The sequence below is a fragment of the Citrus sinensis genome, chromosome 5, assembly GCF_022201045.2.
Source record: "Citrus sinensis cultivar Valencia sweet orange chromosome 5, DVS_A1.0, whole genome shotgun sequence".
NCBI classification, from domain to species: Eukaryota; Viridiplantae; Streptophyta; class Magnoliopsida; order Sapindales; family Rutaceae; genus Citrus; species Citrus sinensis.
Window position 1 is genome coordinate 5,712,857 of NC_068560.1, and position 25,712 is coordinate 5,738,568.

At 34.9% G+C, this 25,712-nt stretch overlaps 3 protein-coding genes across 8 annotated transcripts; 2 read left to right on the plus strand and 1 right to left on the minus strand.

Moving 5' to 3' along the window:
- The first annotated feature begins 11,497 nt into the window (after positions 1-11,497).
- On the plus strand, positions 11,498-15,238 carry LOC102611448 (probable sodium/metabolite cotransporter BASS1, chloroplastic). Of its 2 annotated transcripts, none has more exons than XM_052442766.1 (7): positions 11,498-11,987; positions 12,587-12,727; positions 13,182-13,337; positions 13,473-13,555; positions 13,653-13,814; positions 14,367-14,427; positions 14,929-15,238. In XM_052442766.1, exons 1-7 carry the CDS (start codon positions 11,511-11,513, stop codon positions 15,112-15,114), a joined length of 1,266 nt encoding a protein of 421 aa, XP_052298726.1. In that variant the 5' UTR covers positions 11,498-11,510; the 3' UTR covers positions 15,115-15,238. The 2 variants fall into 2 exon arrangements, with proteins under 2 accessions (XP_052298726.1, XP_006471152.1); XM_006471089.3 differs by having other exon boundaries at positions 11,503-11,987; positions 13,434-13,555.
- Positions 15,239-16,740: 1,502 nt separating this feature from the next.
- Positions 16,741-22,750, plus strand: LOC102611746 (ion channel DMI1). 5 transcript variants are annotated; one of them, XM_006471090.4, is made up of 12 exons: positions 16,743-17,332; positions 17,465-17,533; positions 17,723-18,349; positions 18,442-18,624; positions 18,788-18,847; positions 18,940-19,143; positions 19,650-19,901; positions 20,077-20,175; positions 20,407-20,601; positions 21,091-21,183; positions 21,730-21,996; positions 22,131-22,750. In XM_006471090.4, the coding sequence occupies exons 1-12, from the start codon at positions 16,853-16,855 to the stop codon at positions 22,347-22,349; spliced, it is 2,748 nt and encodes a 915-aa protein (XP_006471153.2). In that variant the 5' UTR covers positions 16,743-16,852; the 3' UTR covers positions 22,350-22,750. The 5 variants fall into 5 exon arrangements, with proteins under 5 accessions (XP_052298082.1, XP_052298084.1, XP_052298083.1 ...); XM_006471091.4 differs by having other exon boundaries at positions 16,744-17,332; positions 19,650-19,898; XM_052442122.1 differs by lacking the exon at positions 22,131-22,750 and having other exon boundaries at positions 16,741-17,332; positions 21,750-21,956.
- Positions 22,751-22,853: 103 nt separating this feature from the next.
- LOC102612635 (glyoxylase I 4-like) lies at positions 22,854-24,849 on the minus strand. The gene is made up of 3 exons (XM_006471093.4): positions 24,560-24,849; positions 23,242-23,588; positions 22,854-23,120 (listed from the first exon to the last, which is right to left on the minus strand). Exons 1-3 carry the CDS (start codon positions 24,751-24,753, stop codon positions 23,023-23,025), a joined length of 639 nt encoding a protein of 212 aa, XP_006471156.2. The 5' UTR covers positions 24,754-24,849; the 3' UTR covers positions 22,854-23,022.
- Positions 24,850-25,712: the final 863 nt, after the last annotated feature.

A 25,712-nucleotide genomic window follows, 5' to 3' on the forward strand; every position in this document is an offset into this window, starting at 1 on the left:
TAATGATAAATCTCGGACTACTCCCTTACCTATCATTAAATTTTGGATAAAAATTTATTTAGTCCTTACATTATTAGGTTAGTGTCTATTTAATTTTTATATTTTTTAAAATACTTCAAAATATTTATACTACTAAATATTGACACTCATACTATTATTTTTTATTCTTTTTAACTTACTTTTATAATATTACATTCTTATAATAATTTTTTTATATTAATAAAAAATTAAATTATCAAATTAAACTCAAAAATAAAATAAAAACAAAAATGGTATACAGTAATTTTTGTGGAAGCTCACGTATGTCTTAAAAGTTAATATTATAAAAAATTACGTTATCAATTTTTTTAGAAAAATTAATATTTTAACTCAAGAGAGTATTCCACAAAAATTAATATATTTTTTTATATTTTTATTTTTTGGTGTTAAACTGGTAATTTATTTTTTTTCTTTTCAATAATGTCTAAAAAAATTATTATAATAAGGTAATATTATAAAAATAAGTTAAAAGGAACAAAAAATAATGGCAAGAGTATTAATAATTTAATGGTAGGGATGATTTGGGGTATTTTTAAAAATATAGGGATTAAACGGATACTAACTTCAAAATATAGGGACTAAACGAGCTTTTACCTTAAATTTTCTATCTTATTTTTAAAAATTTTAATTTATTCTTCGTTTTGTTATCGATACTAAAAATATTCATCAATTTGCCTTATCTTTTGGGTCCAGCTACGATGCAACGATGGTACCGTGCTACCATTTCATCCAGCCGTTGGATCCACTTGAATTGGTGAATTTATTGAGATCCAACGGTTTGGTGCAATGGTAGCACAGTACCACCGTTACACAACAATTTTCTCCTATCTTTTAATTAAATATTGAGATAATTTAAAGTTTTCAAAAGTAAAGGAAATAATTTTAAAATAGTCGCTAGAGGTGTGATCCAAAATTTACCAAAAAATATGGACTAATTAAAATACAAGTATGCAACCCAAGAGGGGGGGTGAATTGGGATATTAAAAATTATTTAATTTTAAAACAAAACTCAATGCAAATCTAAGACGGATTTAAAGCAATAACAAATAAATCAATCAAACACAATAAAAAGATTAAGGGAAGAGAAAACAAACACAATGATTTTTACGTGGTTCGGCAATCCCTGCCTACGTCCACGCCTCCAAGCTCACCGGGCTTGAGGATTTCACTAAACAAGCCTCCAAGACTTCAAATGCTTACAATTGACTTCCAAGGTATCAATGGACTTTCACAACAAGAGATTATCCACAATCTCTTAACCCAAGTGTATCCCAACACTTACAATTTTTTAACTTGATTTTACAAAAAGGATTACAAATGAATTTCTATCACACAATGTGTTTGATCACAAATGAAAGCTCAATGTGTGAATGAATGATATGAATACAAGGATTTAAAGTTCAATGAAAGTTGTATTCTCAATATTTTGCTCAATCATGATCGTTGGAATTATTCTTGTTTGAATTGGATTGAGCTTATTTATAGTTGGAGCTGAAAAACTAGCCGTTATAGACTGTCTGCTCGAAAACGGTTCGCCGTTAACCATTAACGGTTAACCATTTAGGCCTGTCAAAGTTACCGTTGGACCAATTTTCAAATAAACGGTTTACCGTTTAGGATTACCCTTTCGCCGTTAAATTTCAGAGACCTGCAAAACAAATTTGGTTTAACCGTTCTTACTAAACGGTTCAAGGTTAGCAATTTGAAAATAATCGGTTAACCGTTTTCAGTAAACGGTTCACCGTTATGTTCCAGAATTATCATTTTAACAATACTATGCAGAACATGCTTTCTGGAAATTATCGGTTAGCCGTTTTCAGTAAACGATTAGCCGTTTGCTATAGTAATCGCCACAGTGAAATGATTTTTAAAATTATAGTTTTGTCCCAAAACTTTCTATAATTATATTATGGCCTAAATTATCATAAAACTTTACAAATAAGTCCATATCCAGAGTTTCAAAACTTTTTCAATTTAGACCATTAATTGAAAACAACCAATTTCATAAAATCATTTTTCCATTAAGTATAAAACCTTTATATTATGAAAATAATGATTTATTTAAAATAATTTGAGCTTTTGAAAACTTAATCATACTTAATCTTGTTTGTTATTATCAAAATCAACATTATAGATGCATGTATGCCAACACTAATTATTGAATGAAGAATTCTCTCCTGATTACTAATAAAAATTTAAGTAATAAGTATTGTTAATAAATAATAAAAAAAACAGAAAATTGTTGATAAATAAAAAAAGAAATTAATAATAATATTTTTATAAAAATTGATAATAATATTTTTAAAAGCTAAAAAAATTCAAATCATGTGAGAATCATATCCATTTACTTATGAATTCAGCAGCCACACATTTTTCACCCAATATTTTACACAAACTTATAATCATTAAACCACAATGCTTGTACGAAGGGGTGAAAATTTGGTTCATGATTTGTTCGTTTGGTTTGATTCAAATAAATTGGATTTAGGTATAGAAAAATTAATTCGTTTAATAAATAATTGAATTATATTCGATTTGTTAAATAAACAAATCAAATATGGGCTTGAGGTCATTAATTTATTTATTTGTTTCTCTTTATTTATATTTTGTAGGATGTTAATTTTGGGTTTTTTTATTTTTTTATTTATGTTTATTGATTATTATTTTTATAAACAAATAATCTTGTGTTTTTTTCTATTTTCTATTTTTGTTTATTGATTATTATTTTTATAAATAAATCCAGATTCAATTAATTTGTTATTAATTTTGCATAAACGAATTAAACAAACCATAGATGAATCCTAATTCAATTCATTTAATTTTGTACAGCAAATGAATTAAACGAATTATTAACTAATAGAGTCCGAATCTTGAGATTATGTTTCATTTAATAAACGAAGAATTCATCAAATTTTAACTTAATTCTTTTACGATCCGATTAAAATTTAATTTGTTCATTCGTTTGTCTCTCCAACTTCTAAGTATAGAAATTGATTGATAGTCAACATAGGTCCCACCATTTAGTGCAATAAAGCTGATGGAGTGATGCGGCCCAATTACTTCATTGAGTGGCTAGAACTAGCTAGCTGGATTTCATAAATATGAGCTCATTTATGATTGGAAGAAATGAGAGAAAAGTAAATGAGTAACAAAAATAGAGGAGAAAAGAAAACAAGAGAAAAAAAGGATTAGTCTTATTTTTATTAATTAGTTTGACATAAAATTTGTTTTCTTTTTCGTTTTATTTTTTTCCCTCTTCTCCCATCTCCCTTAATTTTTTAAAACCAAACATATTATTAATTTGTAACTAACATATCACTTCACTTGTCACTAGGAGTAGACGTTCAATTCGGTTCGTGAACTTAAATTTTATTTTGGTTTGATTTAACCGTAAGAAACAATTAGGTGAGAATTATATATTAGTCGAGTTTGGACCTGAACCGAACAACAATCCAATTGGGTCACATTTAAATATTCTAATATAAAATAAAATTATAACCCGAACTTAGATCAAATTCGAACCAGACCCAAACTAACTTTTGAACTCATTTGAGTTCAATTCTTAAAATTGAGTGGGTTGTAACCCGAAACGCTCACCCCTACTTGTCACCATCAACCAGTTTTTTTTTTTTTTAAACGAAAGAACTTCTATTAATCACTTGGAAGGAAAAGACTTACATGAGTTGGAATTTCCTCCAACCAAATTATATCGTTCGGATTACTAACGGCATATTTAGCTAATCTATGAGCGGTTGCATTACTGCTTCTCAATACATGATTGATTTTGAAGCTGTTTTTTACACCCATATAATCTTGAATCTCACCAATTAACCAAGATATTTCCTTCAAGCTTTTATCTGACCCTTTTACCAAGCTGACAGCAGTCTTTGAGTCTGATTCTACCATTAGCGACACTAATCTAGCGTCTATTGCCATTTTAATTCCAAAATATATAGCTTCAGCTTCAGCATATTCTACATCCCCATGAAAGTTTGTACTCTGAATTCCTGCCGCCATTATCTCTCCTTTCCAGTTTCTAACTATGGCCCATAGGCCTGCCCTTTCCTTTCCAGCATTTGTGGCTGCATCTACATTCAACTTGAACTAATTTTCTGGCGGAGGTTTCCACCCTGTTACAGTTGATTCACTTCTGCTTCTAGCAGCAGTCTCCTCTTGGAAGCTTATCCTTTGATAAAAATTGCACATGGCCTCTGCTTTTGCTAGGACACTAGAAGGGTCTGATATGCTCTTGTTGAAATGAAACTCGTTCCTTGCATGCCATATCGCCCACATGGATGCTGCCAATAATTCAAACTCAGCCTTTGAAACTGAAGCATAGCATTTTGAAATACATCCAATTGTCTTCATTGTGAACTTGTCGAACTAGATTACCAAAGCCTGCCAGTTTCCATAATTTCCTTGCTTGCTTACACCCAATCAAAGCATGATACACATTCTTTGCTGTATTCAAATACCTTTGACAAATTGGACTCTCCAGTGTAAAGTCTTCCAGCCGTAGGTAGGAGATTAGAAAGAGCTTGCCATACAAAAATTTTTACCTTGGCTGGCAAGTTTAGAGACCAAATGTACTTCCATTCCTTCGTGGGATTACCAGAAGTCCAGAACAGCTAGGCACATCGTGGTATTTTGTTTGCAGAGCTACCTTAAACCACTTCTAACAGAGTACATCCCACTTCTATCAAAGTGCCAAGCATATTTGTCTTCATGTATAGTTCGTGGGAGCTTGATGCTTAATATCGCATTAACATCATCTGCAAAAAAAAAAAAATTGTCTTATCTTCTCAACAACCCAGCTGTTATCTTCCTTTATCAAGAATTTCACCTTCGTATCCATATGAAGAACAAGAGAAGAAAAAGGCTTGAATGTTTGAGGTCTTGGCAGCCAATTACTGTTGTAAATTGATACTTTGTCTCCATTACCAATCATCCATCTGAGACCTTTTTGAAGAACATCTCTACCCCACAGCACACTCCTCCACACAAAAGATGGGTTGCTGCCCAATTTTGCTTCTAGAAACTCTTCCTTTCTGAAATATCTAGCCTTTAGAACTCTTGCCATTAAGGAATTTGGCTACTGTAAAATTCTCCACCCTTGTTTTGCTAACAATGCCTGATTAAAACAATCAAATTCTCTAAAACCCATCCCTCCACCTTTCTTCGGTTGAACCAATTTTTCCATCCTATCCAATGAATTTTTTTCTCAGAATCTTTTGCTCCCCATCAGAACCTTGTCAATAATTTTTGCAAATCATCACATAGCCCCAATGGCACTTTGAAGATGCTCATTGCATAAGTACGAATGGCTTGAGCTACCGCTTTAATCAACACTTCTTTTACTCCAATAAAAAACAAGCTACTATGCCACCGCTTAATATTCTTCATCACTTTGACCTTTACTTCATTGAAGTAGCATTTTTTGTTCCTCCCTACCATTGATGGTAATCCTAGGTATTTCTCATGCATTGAGACTTCCTTCAAGTTGACTATGGACTTAATATCCGATGCTACTTACTGCTTTGTGTTGGGGCTGAAAAATAATGAAGATTTGTCAAAGTTAAAAATTTGCCCAAAAGCTCTAGCATAACAATCAAAAATCTCTTTCAACACATAACAATCCTGCCTTGTCGCCTTAATAAAAACCAAACTGTCATCTGCAAAAAGAAGATGAGTAATGGATAAATTCTTGCCAAAAAATAATCCTCGTATTTTTTTGTCCTTCTCTGCTCCATGTAGTAATGCTGAGAAGACTTCCGCACACATTATGAATAAGTACGGCGAGAGTGGCTAGCCTTGTCTTAGACCCCTCTGAGGTTGAATTATGCCTTTTGGGACTCTGTTGATCAAAACTGAGAAAGATGCAGTGGTAATGCACTTTATTATTAGTTGAACCCATTTAGTAGAAAAGCCTAGTATTTATATTGTCTTCTGCAAAAAAACACCAGTCTACCCTGTCATATGCCTTGCTTATGTCTAGCTTCAACGCCACGAAACCTTCATTGCCTCTTTTCCTGCATCTTATCTTGTGCAAGCATCCATATCCTATGATAATATTGTCTGAAATAAACCTATTTGGTATAAAAGCACTTTGATTTTTTGATATAATCAAATCAAGATAGCCTTTTAACCTATTAGCAATTGTTTTAGCAATTACTCTATAGGATTTGGAGACATGTTTTAATAACTCCATGTTGGACCGATGACCAGTGTTTCTGATAAAATGCTGCTGGAAATTCATCTGGCCTGGGTGCTTTGGTGGGGTTCATTTGTAAGAGAACAACTAATACTTCTTCACTTGTCAATGGTTGATCTATCTCCGCTTGCATTTCGTCTGTGATCTTATTGTTGACATTCTTCAGAGCTGCATCCATATGCTCAATTTAAGGGGCTATTGAGGAAACTAATTCTGTAAAATAACTACAAGCAATACTTTTTATTTCTTCCTCATCTTCTGTTCATATCCCTGCTTCATCAGTAAGGCCTTTGATCTCGTTTTTCCTCTTTTTAGTTGATGCTCGAGCATGGAAAAACTTTGTGTTTTTGTCACCTTCTTTAAGCCGAGCAATTCTTGATCTTTGTCTCCAAAAGATCTCCTCATCCTGTAGAATGTTGTCTATCTGCAATTCCAATTGCCTAATCTCATTTTGTTCTTCATATTGGCCCCTATTTTACTTTACTTCTTAAAGTTTGTGCATGAGTCGTTTTAACATAGCTTCTCTACCCCCGAATTCTTTTTTACTCCAGCTTTTTAATTTAGCTTTGCATTCTTCCATCATTGTTTTAAAACAACTCATTGATTCTGTATTCTCCCATTTTCCAGCATCTGCCCAACATTGCTTTACAAGTTCTTTGCCACTCCACGTATCTTCATACAGGAATCTAGGGGCACCCTTATATTTCTTCTTCTACTATGTGCTTATCTCAGCTTCTAACAAGATAGGACAATGGTCAGAACACCAGTCATTGATGTGTTACACAAGAATCGATCTAGTCTTTCCTCAATCACCTGAAACCTAAATCTTTTATTAGACCATGTGAAAGAATAACCCCTCCACCTCATGTCAATTAATCCACATTCTTTTAACACATCCGTGAAATCCATCATTAGAAACGGATCTTTTGGTAGCCCTCCACTTTTTTTCCTTTTGATCCAAAATTTCATTAAAGTCACCACTACACAACCATGGTAATTTGAATAATGAAGACAGTCGCCGTAGCAAACTCCATGTGTGTACTTTTTGAGCTGTCTCTGAGTGTCCGTATATTCCACTGTATCTCCACCATTTCCCATTCCTTTGTTTAACAATTGCATCAATATGGTGGCTGCTATAGGAGGTAATTTGAAGGTTCATCTCACTATTCCACATCATAGCCAATCCCCCATTCATTCCAGCTCTATTGACAGTAAAGCAACAATTAGAGTTCACTTCCCTTCTAACTTATTCCATTTGATTTTTCAACATCTTTGTTTTACATAAAAAAAATTTTCAACATCTTTGTTTTACATAAAAATAATAATATCCATTTTATTTAATTGGAGAAGTTTACAAAGACCTTGGATCGTTCGGGGCTTCCCCAAACCCCGAACATTCCAGTTGAAGATTTTCATGGCTGTCGGCAGGATTGTTCAACAGCTGCTGTTGATATCTCTGAAAATTCAGTAACCATCTCACTCTCCATCTCATAAACCTCTTCAGTTTCAGGCAAATGAGAAAAGATTTGTGTACCTGCCACTGTATTAGCATAATTTTGACCCTTGTTAATACTCTCGGTCTTACTCCTCTTAACCGTCAAAATTTCTCGTGCTTCTCCTCCTTGTTTCCTTTTTTAACCCTTACAATCGTTGCTTCTAAGGTTGGCAATGGGAAGGGATAGGATGGGATTTACCAATCCCAGTCCCATCCCATATATGCAAATGGGATGAAAAAATGTCTTAGTCCCGTCCCTATATTTTTTTTGGGATAAAAATATGTCTCAATCCCGTTTCAAAAGAGATGGATCCCATCCCAATTGGAAAAATTTTTATTTTTAATCGGTAATGAAACGGGATGGGACGGAATTTGTCAATCTCACTCCCGTCCGCATATGTATTTGGGATGAAAAAATATCCCACTCCCGTCCCTAAATTATTTTATGGGACAAAAATATGTCTCAATCCTGTCCCAAATGGGATGGGAACCTGCGGGATCCCATCCCATCGGGAAAAATTACCATCCCTACTTGCCTCTATCTATTTTATCCCCCATCTGTCTTGGCTGTCCTGCTACCATTTTTCATTTTTTAATCGGGCCTCTTTTTTTACTTCCTAATGGCATATTTTCCTCATAGCTGGTGCTTTCTTGAGTCGGACTAGCTTATTGGGCCTAATTTTTCTGCTTCATGGGCTTGCTTAGTGTAGGATCCATATTTATGTTTTCCCACTTGTGATAAGTTGTGGGATCCATATTTATGTTTTCCCAATCTAGGTGAGCTTTTCTGGCACTTTTTTAACACTTTTGTCTTGCATACCATTTTTGTCTTTCCCGATTTCAAATTTTTCTCGAAACTTTTCTCATTTCCCCCTTTATCAATCGCCATTAATGCCTATCAGACTTTATGCAGATAGCATCAACCTCTGACCACTCCACCTTAGCCGTACCATCTTGTTTCTCCTTTGCTTTTTGAGCCGGGTCATGGGTTTGATCCTGCACCGATTGACTTATCGGATTCGAGTCACTCTCTCCACCATTGTTGCCTTGATCTTGCACCTCATCTGGCGATTTGACCTTTGAGCTCTCACCTCGGCCCCGATAATTATTTTTTGTTTTGTCCACCACGGCTTTTACTTGCATCCATTCTTTATATGGAAATTCACAGTTGCCTTGCTCTAAGGGTTGCATAGCATTATACTCCGCACATTCCCGGAATAAATGACCCACACACCCACATATAATCCAAAACTCCAGCAATTTTTCATAAAAGATGGGAAGCACAGCACTTATGTTTGCCTCTTGGAGCTTTACCCTCACTCCTTTCTTTAATGGCTTTGTGATGTCTAGCATGATTCTGATTCTGAGAAATTTTCCCAAACATTCACTAGTCCCATTTAGATCCACCTCCAATACCTTTCCTACTTTACTTCCAATGATTCTAGCCATTTCATTGTTCATACACATCAATGGAACACTGTGAATTTGTATCCAGAAAGGAGACTGACTAAAATCTTGTTTTGTAATCTCACCCAAACCTGTAACTTCAGTGAGCACAACTAGCGCTTTATTCAAATGCCGTGGCCCAGTTGAGAGGATTCACCGTTTATCAGCTTCTGATGAAAATTTAAAGATGAAAGTGTTATTCCCCATGCTCTCCACTCTCACTTCACGTAGAACTCTCCAAGACTGTTGAACCATATTCTTGAAAGCTTTTCTATTTACCTCCTTTATTGTGAGGACTCTTCCAGCTAAGCAAAAGGAAATCATCTTTTCCCCATTCTTATGCAAATCCCCATCCAGTGTAACCGTGTCTTTAACATCCTCATCAATTGACAAGGATTTACACAACTTAATTAATGCTTGAGCATCCATTTGTGTAACAGCCAGAGGAGTAAATGACCACCCACCAATCTTTTGACTCTCAATAACTACTTGTATTAATATATCTCAACTTCCTCTTATAACTATTATAAAACCCTCAAAGTGAAAGACAGCACTCTTATAGAGTGGACACAGGAACTCTTTGAAGAGTTCAACTCAACTTCCTCACGATTTCTCTAGAGAAACTAGAGACCCATGGGAAGAACTCCCACTCCACCATCAACTAGCTTTCTCAAAAGCTTTTGTGAAAATTGATTAACTGAAAAGTAAAGTTAGACCCTATCTCGTAACTTTTTACATAGTTTCTCTAATTGTACCAAAGAGGTCCTCCATTTACACTGAAATTACTAATCACCCTTAAATTACTATTTTTCTAAATTTATAGCAATATACATATATATAATACAATTTGAAATTTGTAAATATTTAACTTATAATCCAGTTATATATTATTCATTAACAGGTACATCATGCATTAACTTAAAAATCTACTCCATTCTTATTAATATTTGCAGATCTATTATTATTCTTATGTCAAGAAATTAAGATAATCCTTTTTAAAACCCAAACTCAACTTTTGAATACAAATGAGAGCACGAGTACTATTGAACTACAAGTATAGTGGCTTACATTATTAAATTTTGACTATACAATTTAGAATTCGGAAAAGGGGTGGGCAAAATCGGGTTTAAGTCGGGTTCAGGTCAACCCGATCAGATTTCGGGTTGTTCGGGTTGGACAAATATTGATCTGAATACAATCCTAACTTACAACCCAACCCAATCCAACTCGACCCGATCTAATATATGTTCAGATCAGGTCAAAATATCAGGTTGAGTTCAGGTCTTGGAGCAGCAGAATGCAGTTCGGGTTGGGTCTTGGAGCAGCAGATGCTTGAGCAAATCCATTTCTCATTATGAACCTACTTTCTTTCGTCACATGAAGAAGCACAAGCAAAGGAACTACATTGAAAGACAAAGCCCTTCAAAACTACCAGCAGCACGAAGAAGAAAAAGACAGACGGAAAAAGAAAGCTAAACGATTGACTTCTTTATGCCTAAGGCAGAAGATGTTTTACACTCTACTTTCAAAGTCAAATTCTATAAGATAAAGAGAGTCTTCCATTGATCTATCTATAGGCATAGGCTAGTCAATAGCTTGGCCTTAGAGCAGCAAAATGCAAATCAGGTCTTGGAGCAGCAAAATTCAGATCGAGTTGGGGTCTTGGAGCAGCAAAATGAAAATCGGTGGCACTTGGCACTTGGCTGCAAATCGGTGGCCACAGACGCGTAGCAGCAGATCAGGATCGATCGGGTGCGCAGCAGAAATCGCGGACCAACAAACTTGCAACAACACTAAGCAGTAGTGAGCGCATAGGTGGATTCGCAACAGATCGGATGCTTCTTGAAGTGTGGACTCTGTTGGCGACTTGCTGTTGGCCATTGGGTGTGATTGACTGTGGTCCGTGGATGTGTTTTGCGCGCAGCAGCAGCCTTGTGTTTGTGTGTGTGTTGTGTAAATGAATATGTGATTTGTGTTGTGTGACTGTGTGTGGCGTGCGTGTATGTGTTTAGTTTTTTTTTTCAAGAAACCCCATCGGGTTTTCAGATCGGATCGGGTACAACCCGATCGGGTTTCACCGTTTACACCCGATCGGGTTGCTTTTACAACCCGATCCGATCCTAACCCGAAAAATTTCGGGTTTGGGTCGAATCAGGTCGGGTAATTTGCCCACCCCTAATTAGAAGTATGGAATTTGCACTAGCAAGTCTCTCATCCGACGCAAATACAACAACTATGCCCTTAGTTGAAAAAATTATATGACCTCAGGGATCTTGTTGGTACTATACTATTGATTGACGAACAAAACCAATCAAAACCATGAAAAAGACTCCGAAACTTCCAAAATTCTTTAACATTTCAACTCCAATCACTCGAGTCATACTAACAATGTCCCTCTCTCTGGGTCTCACGCTCACTCCCTTCACTTCACCACCACCAAAAACCCACCTCAAAATCCCCGTTTTTAGACCCAAAACACCTCTTGCAATTTCATCATCACCACCAAGTTTCAAGAACTTGCAAATCACTAGATGTGTGAATGAAAATTCTCAGCTTTTGCCTGTAACTGAAGCAAAACCAAGATGGGAATATCTTTTATCTACTGCTGCAAGCTTGTATCCTCTCTATGTGACTGTTGGTGGAGTTATTGCTTGCTTGAAACCTTCTGCTTTTGGTTGGTTTGTGCAGAGAGGACCAGCTAGTTATAGCTTGTCACTTGGGTTGATTATGTTGGCAATGGGTCTCACTTTGGAGCTTAAAGACTTGATCAGTTTGTTCATGCAAAGGCCTCTCTCTGTGAGTGCTTTTGCTAATTCCCAGAACGGTTTTATTGCTTGAAATTGCTTTATCGGCTGTTTAATGAAAAGTTACAATTTCTGTTATGTGAGGCATTGTTTTTTCTTGATTTGTGATGTAAAGTTAATTTTTTTTCTGTGTAAATTGACCAACGAAAAGCATGCTCGGCTTCTAGATCATTGAATTTGATTTGGAAAATAATGAATTGGGATATTGGATTGAACATGAGAAAGTGGACCACTTAGACTTACTATGGCCATTATATTGGAAATATGATTGTCATGGAACATTTTTACACCTATTATGTTTTGACCTGTACATTTTCGGTGAATCGGTTATGATGTTACTATATATGAATTCAATTGGCTGTTTGTCATTCATGTTGTAGTCTGAAGTTTTGGCTTCCTTTTTTCCTTTTTTCTTTGGCATACATGTTTGATTTACTGGTTTAAATGTCTTGAGAGATGAAGATTTTCTATTTTGAAGGAATGACTTTGATAATGTAGAAAGCATGTGATAATATTTTATTTATAATACATAAATTGCAAATGAGTACTAGTTCCGAGATCGTGAGTTTCCTGTTTCACAACTTTTGTTAGATACTCTTTGGATGTGCTGCTCAGTATACAATCATGCCAACTTCTGGAGTGATTGTTAGCAAATTTTTGGGCCTTCCACCAGCTCTTTCAGTTGGTTTAATTTTGCTCTCTTGTTGTCCTGGTGGTACTGCATCCAATGTGGTAAGACTTTATTTATCTACATTGTTCCTGTTCTCAATTGATATTTACTCTGAATTCTGCTGGAATCACTTTTGGCCATCTTTGTTCAATTCAAAACAATGGATGTTCAGTTTCTTAATTGATGGAACCATTCTTTCACTGTTTCGACAATTAATTCAACTTGGCTGGTGTCAATGAAGGAAACCTGAGAAAAAAATCAAAATTCTGAGCTGAAGAAGATTTATTTTGGTTGTGGAAGTTAGTAAACTAGGAGATCTTTTGAGGCCCTTTTTTTCACCAACACACGTCCAAATGAAATAGTTGATATTGATCTGCTCAAACAACAATTAGAACTAGTTTTCATTGCTATCCTAATAGTTTGCGGAGTTGATAAATCTATTAAAGTTCCTGAATACATGTCATGATGTCTGTAGAAATACCAATTCATTTTTATTTTAGTGATATAGTGTTACAGGTGACGTTAATTGCTCGAGGGGATGTTCCACTATCTATTGTTATGACAATGTGCACTACACTTGGAGCTGTACTTTTTACTCCACTTTTGACAAAAATTCTGGCAGGAACATATGTTCCAGTGGATGCTGTTAAACTTTCCATCAGCACCCTGCAGGTATATTACAGATATATACTTTACTCAAATATCCATTAACAGAGAATTCAGAATTCAAGGTTTTGGGTAGAATGGTTATTGTTGCTTCTGCTCTAGATTGTTGTTGCTCCAGTTCTGCTAGGTTCATATATGCAGAGCGCATTTCCTGCTGCCGTGAAGGTTGTGACACCTTTCACACCACTGTTTGCTGTTTTAATGTCATCCTTGTTGGCATGCAGGTTCTGATTCTTGTCATTTATTTTATTTTCATGATGATGGTATTGATGGATTTTGTCTTACCATTTTTCCACATTCTTCTCTTTGGTCTTAATCCAGTGTATTCTCTGAAAACTTGGTTCGTCTCAAATCCTCAGTGGTTGGTGCTGCATTGACATCTGATCTCTCTCTAATCTCACGTATTAAATCAATATTGTCTGGAGAACTAGGAGTTATAATACTTTCTGTGCTGCTGTTACATTTTGCTGGCTTTTTCGTGGGGTAAGAGACTTATTGTAGCTCTTCATTTTTATCTTTTCATGATTTAAGTTGGTTATGCTAGAGTTCTATTGAAGTTGATATACTCTTTGTTTCATTTTGAAATTACAAGAAGTTTGATTTTTTTCTTTTATTTATTCTTGGTATCATGACTCCATACTTTGATAATGACCATTTTATTCTCATTCGGAAAGAGTTTCTCTCCGTTTTTGTTTGAAGGAGAGGTTTTGGTAGGAAAAATATTAAAAATTTTAAAGGAAACTACATATCAATACACCGAAACATGAATTAGTTACTGGTTACAGTGCTCAGGAGATGGATCATTTCTTGGATATAATCATGCAGGATTTCAAAACACAGCTTGTCTTTTGAGTAATCCTTATGGAAATATTAGTGGAATCAAGAAAATATTTCTTCATATCCTATATATGTGATTTTGGAATTTTTTCACAAACATAATGCAACCCGTTGGCTACTTTCTATGCTTTCCTAGTCTATAAATTTAGTTCATTGCAATTATAAATATGTACAATCTAATGATCTATGTATCTGCAGGTATCTGTCTGCAGCTATTTGTGGGTTCAAAGAACCACAAAGGCGAGCAATATCAATCGAGGTATAGTTATATTGAACATTTCAGGTGATCTTTAAACATGCTGAGTCTATGGTATATTTGCTTGAAATTATTTTTCAGTCGTTTATTGATTTTTGAACAAATTCTTTAACATTTCTATTAATGTTGTAAAATTTCTCTTTATATGCCGAAAAGAGACAGGTTTTTTAGGTTTTATCATACAAGAACATCCATGCATATTTGTTTCAGTGTGTATTTCTTCATATTGAAGTTCCTTGAATTATATTTGGGTGGAAATGAGAGTCAGATAGTGAAATATAAGGATACTGTGTGCCAGTGGTCTCGATTCGCAATAATGTCATACGTCATAGCAGTAGAAATATATGAAAATATTTAGATGTGGACATCTGTATTTCTTAATACTCAGGACTTAAGATGTCAAGCAATTACTTTTAAGTCCAGATGTTTGAAAAGTACAAATGTCTGCACTTGAGAATGACTATACGAGTAAATAATTGTTCTTTTCGCGTCACTTATTTGCAGGTTGGCATGCAAAATTCTTCCTTAGGTGTGGTTTTAGCAACAGCCCATTTCACATCATCAATGGTTGCGTTACCTCCAGCAATGTCAGCTGTGATTATGAACATCATGGGAAGCACTTTGGGTTTCTTTTGGAGATACATTGATCCTTCTGATTCAAAGACTAGTCCTAAAACTGTTGATAAGTAAGGATGAACCCTTCTTTCTTGTTAACAAGATAATAAGATTTTTCTTTCATTTTATTAAATTTAATCTAAAAGCTACAAGCTGTTTATGTAAGATTGAGTTTATGCCATTTGACTCTTTCTGGTAATGTCTTGGCATTTTAAGGTTGGTTCGCTAAGTCGATCACAGGTCTTGGTCTTTGGCTAGTGTTAGCTTGGTCTATGCTTGTCCCGCTCGCTACCCGTATTCTTTCTCTTTGGTTAGCAAAGCCTATTCAAATTACATGACAATGGCATTTAAGTTCTGACAAGTGGAGATCACTTGTGGGAAAATTAAAAAAAAAAAAAAAAAAAGAGTTATTAAGATGAATTAATCAGATAGTACGATGTGATACTGTCACTCATTATAAAGTGAGCATCATTGACAACAGGGGCGAAGCTAACACCGTCTTTTTGGGTGGGCTAAAATTTTTTTAATTACTATCCATACGCGCTACCAACTATTCATAACATGTTTGAGATAAACGAACAATTCATCCGGATTAGATAGACTTTCTTCAATTACAGGGTCTTCCTTGAAAATTCAAATCAAGCATGCAAATTAAGAAATTTATGTAATTAATTAAAATATTATTTCCAAAAGTCTTACCCGGGCTACAGCCCGGTAAGCCACCCTTTAGCTTCGCCCCAGATTGACAATCTTGAGCTCAACCAATAATATTTGATGGTGAATTTAGAAAAAGTGAATTTATGAACAGTATGGATGATATAATCATATGAATGTCTATGAATCTTTCAATCCTTTCATTTTTAGGTAATTTCCTCTTTTAACATATGCTGAAACTTTTCGTTCATGGTAGTTGCAAAGTACTTTTCCACCTTTTTGCACATGCACAATACTCTCTCTTTTTTTTTTTTTTAAATAATTGAAGTCGAAATTAATTGGTATATTCTACTAGCTTTAAAATCATATCTAAAAAATAGAAAACTAAAAGAAAAAAAAGTATAAAAAACCCAAGATCTCAACGTACATGCAAAGGCTACTAAGATATCATCTTAAAAAACCCTTTTTACTTCAAAATTTTAGATAAAAATAGTATTTGATATTTTATGAAGACATTTATTTTAAAAATATACTTTTAATTGCTTTTTCAATTTTCATATTTTCAAATATTATTTTTTCTTAAAAGGTGAAAGGGTGAGTATCGGATAAAATTAAATTTATTTTTTATTCATTACTTTTCAATATCTAATTCTGAATAATTACTCGACACATGAAAAATATTATCATTTTTTTAAAATTTGACCATTGTTGCACATTTTTCAAAAAGGAAAAGTTGTGATCTTTTTAATACACTTTGAAATTTGGAAAATCGTATTTTTCATTTTTACAAATTTATTATAAAAAAAAAATTGAGTGTCCTCTCCGACCAATGCCGCAATTTTTGCAGACAAGAATTTCTCGGAAAAATTTTCATGTCAAAAAAAAAAAAAAAACAACTGAAAAAACTGTAAACTAAAAACTGATTTAACTGTTTGCTTTGATTACAAAAAGCAAACAACTGTCCACGTCATACCATACCCCACAAACCCCCACTTTCAACGGCCCAGATTCACCCTTCTCTTTCTCTTCATCATCATCTATTTCTCAGAGAAACATCACTTCACTGTTAACTTCACGAAAGAAAAAATAATAATAATAGTGGTAATAATAAAAACTCTTTCAGATCTCTTCTTTATCAATTTTGTAAAATTTAGAGAAAATGCAAAACAGCAATAATGATGAAGCTTCGGTGACAAAGACGACGGGGAAGCCGCCGCTGCCGAAGCGATCGAAGACGATCTCCGACGACACTCACTTCCCAGGCCCACTTTTTCCCGCCGTTCGCCGAACCGACAAGTCGTTCGATCTCCGCGTGTCCATTGACTCCGATGCTGTGGCGTCGTCTTCTTCTTTGTCGTCGTCGTCGTCGAGCAATGGGTTTAACGAAAGAGACTGGATGTACCCGTCGTTCTTGGGCCCGCATATGGGTCGGAGGCGGATCAAAGTCAAACCCAATAAGCTTGAATTTAAAGGAAATGAGGAGAAGAAGAGGATTCAAGAGTTGGGTTCGAAGAAAGAAGAGAAGGAGGTGGCGAGTTTAGCGGTGACTCAGTCGAACTCAGTGACTCAGACGAGTTCAGTGAGTCAGTTGAGTGGAAAGACTCGTGGGTTAAAGAGCTCCTTGATGACGTATTACATGGTTAGTAGTTTGAGTTGAGCTCAACTGCTGTAAATTTCTTTATATTTTAGCTTAAAATGTTGACAAATTAAACTTAAAAAAATGAATGAAATGTAAGCTGATATATATATATATTTTTTAATTCTTTTGCAGCTAATAATCAACTGTATATTATGTGTATGTTATGCAATTTACTTGCGGGATAGAGTTGAAAAACTTGAGGTAAGCTTGTGTTCTTTGAATTAATAAGTTTGTTAAGATTGCTTCATGTATATCGCTTTACTGCTCAAAATGTATAAATAAAATCAATTATGATCATATAAAATACTTATCTCTAACATATTTAATTCAAACACAGGTTTGTTTAATTTTCTGTTCATATTTCTCAGTTACAGTCCGGTTTTCTTGCAGGAAGAGAACAGTAGCCTTCGTAGATTTTGTAGCTATAAAAGTATTGCTGGGAATAACGGCATTGACGTTTTGCATACTGACAATAACTCAGATTCCAATTTTGGTAATGCTGACGGTAGAACCGTTGCTTTGTATAGTGTGATAGTCACACTTCTTATGCCATTTGTATTGTATAAATATCTTGATTATCTTCCCCAAATAAAGAATTTCTCCAAAAGAACAAAGAAAAACAAAGAGGAGGTTCCCTTGAAGAAGAGAGTTGCATATAGTGTGGATGTGTGTTTCTCTGTTTATCCTTACGCAAAGCTGCTTGCACTACTCTTTGCGACTATATTTCTCATAATATTTGGTGGCTTGGCATTGTATGCGGTCAGTGACAGCAGCTTTGCTGAAGCTCTTTGGCTTTCATGGACATTTGTAGCTGACTCGGGAAATCATGCTGATAGGGTTGGCACTGGGCCCAGGATTGTTTCTGTCTCTATTAGTTCAGGAGGCATGTTGATATTTGCAATGATGCTGGGACTAGTCTCAGATGCCATCTCGGAGAAGGTAGATTCGCTGAGGAAAGGAAAGAGTGAAGTTATAGAAAAGAATCACATACTGATTCTTGGCTGGAGTGACAAATTGGTAATCTTACGGCTTGATTTGGCCAATCTTGATTGTAGTAACTTTGGATTCCCTAGTGTCTAAAATTTGGAGAAATGTTGTTTTGGTTTTAGGGTTCACTTCTGAAACAGCTAGCAGTTGCAAACAAGAGCATTGGTGGAGGCGTTATTGTTGTACTAGCAGAAAGAGACAAGGAAGAAATGGAGATGGACATAGCAAAACTAGAGTTTGACTTTATGGGGACTTCTGTCATATGCAGGAGCGGCAGTCCTCTTATACTGGCTGACTTAAAGAAGGTAATTTCAGGCATCTTGGAATTTTTGTATTTATTTGTTGAAATTGAGGGGCATTCAGTTTTGTTGTTCCATTTTATTTCTTTTGACCTATTTTATTTATTTGTTTCTCTTTAATAAGATTTCTATGAATGATATTGGGGTTGAATTTTTCTTTTGTTTACAGGTATCAGTATCAAAGGCACGTGCTATCATTGTATTAGCATCTGATGAAAATGCAGATCAGGTCTCACAGAATAGCAATTTTCTTATGCTTCTCAATGACTTCTATTATTTCTTGTGGAAATTCAATTTGACATTCATTTTTTCATTTACCAGAGTGATGCACGTGCTTTAAGGGTTGTGCTCAGTCTCACTGGAGTAAAAGAGGGTTTAAGGGGTCATGTTGTTGTGGAAATGAGTGACCTTGACAATGAACCCCTGGTAAAGCTTGTTGGAGGAGAGCTCATTGAAACAGTTGTCGCACATGATGTGATTGGGCGGTTGATGATCCAATGTGCTCTGCAACCTGGCCTTGCACAGGTTACTAGAATGAGCTCCCTTTACTCTTTCCGATTTATGTATGAATTCAATTATAAGCCCTCTTTCTCCCCTTCCTCCTGCTTGAACTATTTTTATATTTTTCAACTGTAATTTACAGTCCTTAGAATTTTCGGTTTATGCATGGTGATAGTATAGAGGGGAACCTCATTAGGCTCAATTATATGCTTTTCTTCACCATACATTCTGAATGCACTGGTTTTATATGCATGTCTTTATATTTCTCACATCGCCATTCCTGCAAAAATTACCTAATATTCAGAGTGGAGGTACAAAAGAATCTCATCAGTTTTTGCTATGTAGATAATTTTTTATTGTTCTCCTCCATCTGCAATCATAAACGCCTTCATTGTGTGCCACAACACATGATTTCTTACTGCTTCAACTTATGTCCTTATCGGCCTTGCTCTTATCCTAGACTTAGATAGCATAGTTCCTATATCTTGCAGTTACTGATCAGGGAAGTATTTGTTTCATGTTTTGGCCAGATATGGGAAGACATATTGGGATTTGAGAATGCTGAATTTTACATTAAAAGGTGGTCTCAATTGGATGATCTGCGTTTCGAAGAAGTGCTGATTTCATTTCCTGATGCGATTCCCTGTGGAATTAAGGTTGCAGCTGAGGGTGGCAAGATAATTTTAAATCCAGATGATAACTATGTTCTGAAAGAGGGAGATGAAGTCCTTGTTATAGCTGAGGATGACGATACTTATGCGCCTGGTCCCCTTCCAGAGGTGGTCTGTCTTCTAATTCTCTATATAGCAGCAAAGTAAATATATTCAATAGTCATTTCATCCTTAAACCTACAGGAAAAAGTTATTTAGTGTTCCTCTTTAAGATTGACGCTTGCAACCGAAACAGTGGTTTCCCTTGGTGTCTTCATATCACAATTATCCTGTGTGCTTCATGCAGGTACGCAAGCGGTCTTTCCTAAAAATACCTGACCCTCCAAAATATCCAGAGAAGATATTGTTCTGTGGCTGGCGCCGTGACATCGATGATATGATTATGGTAATTTTCTTATAGCTTTGTCTATTATCTTTAGTTCACCTTCACCTGTTGGTTTAGATTTGTTCACGTTGCAGTTTTGTATATGTGGAAAAGAAGAAACATATTAGGCATAAAATGATGGTGGAAAGAACATGGCTAGTCTAGAATTTTTAAAACTGCAAGTTCCAAATAATCTTTCATAACTGAGTTCCTAGCTGTTACTTGTCTGCATTGCTTCTTTTCACAATTCAGGTACTAGAGGCATTCCTGGCTCCAGGTTCAGAATTGTGGATGCTTAATGAGGTACCTGAAAAAGAAAGAGAGAAGAAACTTACTGATGGTGGTCTTGACATTTCTGGATTGATGAATATAAAACTTGTGCACCGTGAAGGAAATGCTGTTATTAGACGTCATTTAGAAAGTCTACCCTTGGAGACTTTTGATTCTGTAAGTTGCACTGTCTTCTGCGTGGATCATTCTCTGTGTCACACACACGAACATGCACAAATGCATATTTATCTATTTATAGTATTATCTGTGCAATTCCGGTTCAGGATAAACCTCTTAAAGCGTTAGGTCAAGCTTTACAACATGTAATTTGTGATAACATATCCATGATCCAGGTCCACTGTTGATATTTCCTTTTTTGTTTTCAAGGAAATTTTATAATTGTCATCCGGAGACTCAATCACAGAGATGGTGCCACAACTTGTTTAATTAAAATATTATCTATGTACCACTCACCTATTGAAGTTAGCATCGAAATCTTAAAACTTTATGAAATCCCCAGATACTGAATTGGTTGAAAGCTACTCATACAATTTGCTAAACTGTTGATTTTTGGAATTTTCTCTTCTTTCGCTGAATGTATGCAAGTACCTTTAAGATTTTTCTTCTGTTTACTTCTTTCCAACTGATTACTAACTCCATGGACAGATATTAATTCTTGCAGATGAGTCACTGGAAGACTCGATTGTGCATTCTGACTCACGTTCTCTTGCCACCCTTCTCCTGATTCGTGACATACAGGTAACTACTTCTGACCAGGCAGGTGGTAATCAAATTTCATGATTGCTGACTCATTTTTCAGGTGATTTGCCTGGTTGTGTGTTTTAAAATTAGTATAATGTGCTTATTGGTCTCTAATCTTTTATATCAATTTGAGGGCATGATTAGCTTCTTTTCAGGATTATGGATCTGCTGAAATGAATATGACTTTCAAATTTTGGTTCATATGATAATCTTTGTTAAACTACTAATAGGTATCAGATTGCCACAGGTCAATCTATGGTTTATTGCATGAAAAACAACTATGATTTTCGTTTGACTGAATTAGCACTTGTGATATTACCTGAAGAATATTTTAAATTTAGCAAGTTTTGCATCACTTTGGTATTCACTACTGAGGTTGTTTTACCCTGGTAGTATAATATTTATATTTTTTCAGTTCCAACCTCTATGATGTCATTATTCTCCTGTGTGTAGTAACTTAACCAAAAGTTTTTGATGAATTTTCAATATATGTTTAGATTTCTGAGAAATGATAAAAGCCTTTTTTGCCCTCATCGATTACAGTCAAAACGTCTGCCTTACAGAGATACAAAGCCTACTTCCTTACGGTTGTCCGGGTTCTCTCACAGCTCCTGGATTCGTGAAATGCAGCAGGCTTCAGACAAATCTATTATTATCAGTGAAATCTTAGATTCCAGGACTAGGAACCTAGTATCAGTGTCCAGAATCAGCGATTATGTACTATCAAATGAACTTGTGAGTATGGCACTGGCAATGGTGGCTGAAGACAAGCAAATCAATCGCGTTCTTGAGGAACTTTTTGCTGAGGAGGTACACTTTCAAATCCTCTCTGAACCTTAGTACTTGAATAAAGTATGATATTGTTTACACTATTAATAATGTTATCAAATTCAGAGCTGCAGAATTAGACTTTTGCATGTGTCTGACCAGTGTATTCTTTCCAGGGGAACGAAATGTGCATCAAACCGGCAGAGTTCTACTTATTTGACCAGGAAGAGATTTCATTTTTTGATATAATGATTCGGGGTCGTCAAAGACAGGAAATTGTGATCGGCTACCGGCTTGCTAATACTGAGCGCGCTATAATCAACCCTTCTCAAAAATCAGAACCTAGGAAATGGTCTCTTGATGATGTTTTTGTTGTCATTTCTTCAGGAGACTGAAAATTAGAAGGTACCTGTCAGGTTCATTTAGCTTAGTCGACTGTGTAGTGATTGACACATAACGTAACTCAAGACGATATCCTCTGATCACGACCCGACCAAAATTTCGGCTTCCAGGTTTTCTTCTGATTCCCCCTTTAATCCAAGCATAGGATTATAGGATAGGTTTCTTCCGGAACCATCTTTCACACTATGTTGTACAAATTGTATTATACTATTGCTGCGAAAGAATGAATAGATTTTGGTGAACTGTAGCAGATAGGTTCTTAAGGAAAAAAAATTCCCAATGTATTTCCATGTAGCAATCCCTAGCTGTAATCTTCTTTGTACCTTTATTTGCAGCATGCTTTCCTTGTAGAATTTATTCATAATTTTTAATAAATTATAATTCTATTAAGTTATATTGGTGGTTGGAGATATGTGAAGACCTGCTAGATGAAAAATCCTTTTATTCTTTAATTTTTTTTTCCCTGCTTTAGGGGTTCGATGAAATCAGCCACTTCATTACATCAACAGAGCAAATTTATAACAACAAAGAAACTCCTCAAAACAAAAACAATTTTGTTTTCCCATAGCTACAAAACCTTTCACCCTCTCTTTACAAGTTGTACACAAACACAATCTGGAAAAATAGTTTCAACCACGAAATTACATGAATCTCTCCAGAAACTGGTCACATGAAAATGTCCATCATGTCGCCCACCAAACTCTCCATCATCAGAGTTGCCACTACTTCTCCTGAGCATGCCGCCTTCTCTGAGCTCCGCTTGCCTGATTGCAATTTCAGGCGACCGTCAGCAACACGACACAACCCAATTTGAACCTTAAAAAGAAAACAATAATAATAACATGGCGGAAAAAGAACTCAAACGTGGCGAAAAAAGAACATTACCATAAATTGTTGATTTTGTATGTCTCGCGTTGGCATTGGCATTGGCACTGGCACTGGGGAGCTTCAGAGGGCAAGAGGAAAGTGGAAGCACGGGGAGATTTTGGCAATTGCAAATCTCAATCATGTAGCCATCGGGATCATGGAAGAAAAGTTGATCAACTCGTATGCCACCTTCTTCAACAACAGCAGTCTCGTACTCAATGTTCATCTCCTCCAACTTTCTCATCACCAGTTTCATGTCTGAGCATTGAAATGAAATGTGATTGTCTTTTGGATTGATCTTGCCTCTCTTTTCTGGAGCTTTATCAGATTCTAGCAAATGTATGCCAATTCCATGATTAAATAACCTGAAAAATAAAAAGAAATAAAATAATGTGATTATAGAGGCTCAAAAGAAAGTGTCATAATTAATGTTAATTAGCACATTAATTATTAGTTCATTAAATTTGACCCCAGAAAAGTGATTCCAAACTATTTATAAAATACTTTTCCTTTTCTGAAAATACTATAAAAAATTTAAAATCCTTGAAAAATGATACAACAATAAAGAATGAGAAAAGGAATGAGACTATGTGTTGCTGTTGTTCTTTTTTCTTTTTTCAATTTCACATTTTTCACCAAATACTTTGAAAAATTCAGAGAAGCATCAAGCATTTTCTGGTGATGCAACTTTTTTTTTTCTTATCTAATTGTCTACACTATCATTAAATACTACATAGAAGTATGAAGCATGCATTCCTGAACAGGTTTATGGGTTTGACTACTATTTATACAATAAGTAATCAAAATACAATTTTAAATTTAGTGTTTTTAGGTTATAAATTTAACAGTCCATAGTTTTTGAAACTCTTTAGTTTTATCACAATTATTTTAATAAGTATCATAGTCTACTTTAAAGGTTTGAGGTAAAAATTACATAGATAATCTCTTGAATAGTGAAGCCTGCGAAAATTTTCATTAAAATTCTGAAAATCATCATAATTAAACTTCCAACAATTTTTATCTGTCAAAAAATCTCTCAAGTCCAGTAAAATTTATCAAAGACTTTCACATAGAAATCATCATTTATTTAATCTTAAAAAAAACAACAAAAACAAAACAAGGCCGGGCCTCATTAATGGCATGCCTTTTAATTAACCCACCCTTGACGATTTTTAGCTCAAACATCATATACATTGATGTTGTTTCAGGAATAATTCTTTAGGATCCCAAGACCGGTGTTCATGGAAATTCGAAGAAGATGAAAGAAAAGAATAAGAAAATGAAATTAAAAGAAAAGGACTGAGAAAGAAAGAGAGAATGAGAGAAATGGACATACCAAGCTCCTTCAAAGTTGAAAGAAGGTCTTTTGATAATAACAAATCCCAAGACTTGTTCATAAAACATCACAGATCTTTTCACTGACTTGCACACAAATGACACATGGTTTAATGACAATATTGGCATTGTATTTGAATAAGAAACTGTTGATGACAATCTCTCCATGGCCTCCATCCCTCCAATATTTCCCATCTCTCTCTCTCTCTTTCTCTAAGATCTCAGGTTGCACTACTCTCTTTTTTTTCTCTCTCAATATCTTTTTCTCCCTCTCTATCTAGAATTCTCTTGCTCTATGTTTTGAGATAGGTCATGAAAACCACATTGGTATATATATTTATATAGGCAAGAAGTTGAAAATTGAGAGTATGAGGGTAGATATGTTATTATAGTGGTTGGTTGAAGCAATGATATAGGATATGATTAGTGTCAACATGTGGTATCATAGATTTGGATTAGTGTTGGGCTTATTTCTGTTCAACTTTTCATAACCTTCTGTCATACGCGTGTGTGCAGTAATATACGGTTAAGATTTAATTAGTTTTATATTCTTATTCAATAATTATTAATTGTATATTTAAAACGTTAGTAAAAAGATCAGTTCAGTACTGAATGTATATCTCAAAACCGAAATCTCAAGTTGAATCCCTTCATGTAAACTCTACTTTAATTACTCTTATGTTAATATAGACCACATTTCATGTCGAGGAATATATCGTGTTAACCTTAGTCATTACAAATTACATTATTTTATATTTTGACCCCTGTAACTTTAACCATTTGATTTTTGTTCCTAAATTTATACGTTTGTTCAAATATATGTCATTAAAAACTTAGCTAAATTTAATTTTGAAGCGATTTGGTAAAACTACAAATTCTTGTGTAAATAACGTGACTCTAATTTTAAAAGAGTAGACATCCAAGCCCTGAAATATTTTTATCAACTAATAAAAACACATCTGACCATTAATTAAATAGTCAAAAGAATGTGATGATCACTGTCTTATTATAATAATACGGAAATGATTCCAAGCGACTCACTGAACTAGCAGCAAGAATTTAATAATAATGTTCTTTAGATTATTCTGATGATGATGGTGGGCAAAATTATGATTACTATATACAATTTATTATTTGTAATTCGTAATCTACTA

Excerpts from the sequence above, each read along its gene's own strand:
- LOC102612635 (XM_006471093.4), bottom strand. The coding sequence starts at position 24,753 with ATGGGAAATATTGGAGGGATGGAGGCCATGGAGAGATTGTCATCAACA. Across the intron at positions 23,589-24,559 it reads TTCAACTTTGAAGGAGCTTG|GTTATTTAATCATGGAATTG; the intron begins GTATGTCCATTT and ends TTTATTTTTCAG. Across the intron at positions 23,121-23,241 it reads TACAAAATCAACAATTTATG|GCAAGCGGAGCTCAGAGAAG; the intron begins GTAATGTTCTTT and ends AATTGCAATCAG.
- LOC102611448 (XM_006471089.3), top strand. The coding sequence starts at position 11,511 with ATGAAAAAGACTCCGAAACTTCCAAAATTCTTTAACATTTCAACTCCA. Across the intron at positions 13,815-14,366 it reads TTTGCTGGCTTTTTCGTGGG|GTATCTGTCTGCAGCTATTT; the intron begins GTAAGAGACTTA and ends ATGTATCTGCAG. Across the intron at positions 14,428-14,928 it reads GGCGAGCAATATCAATCGAG|GTTGGCATGCAAAATTCTTC; the intron begins GTATAGTTATAT and ends ACTTATTTGCAG.
- LOC102611746 (XM_006471090.4), top strand. The coding sequence starts at position 16,853 with ATGCAAAACAGCAATAATGATGAAGCTTCGGTGACAAAGACGACGGGG. Across the intron at positions 18,848-18,939 it reads CTGATGAAAATGCAGATCAG|AGTGATGCACGTGCTTTAAG; the intron begins GTCTCACAGAAT and ends TTCATTTACCAG. Across the intron at positions 21,184-21,729 it reads TCCTGATTCGTGACATACAG|TCAAAACGTCTGCCTTACAG; the intron begins GTAACTACTTCT and ends CATCGATTACAG.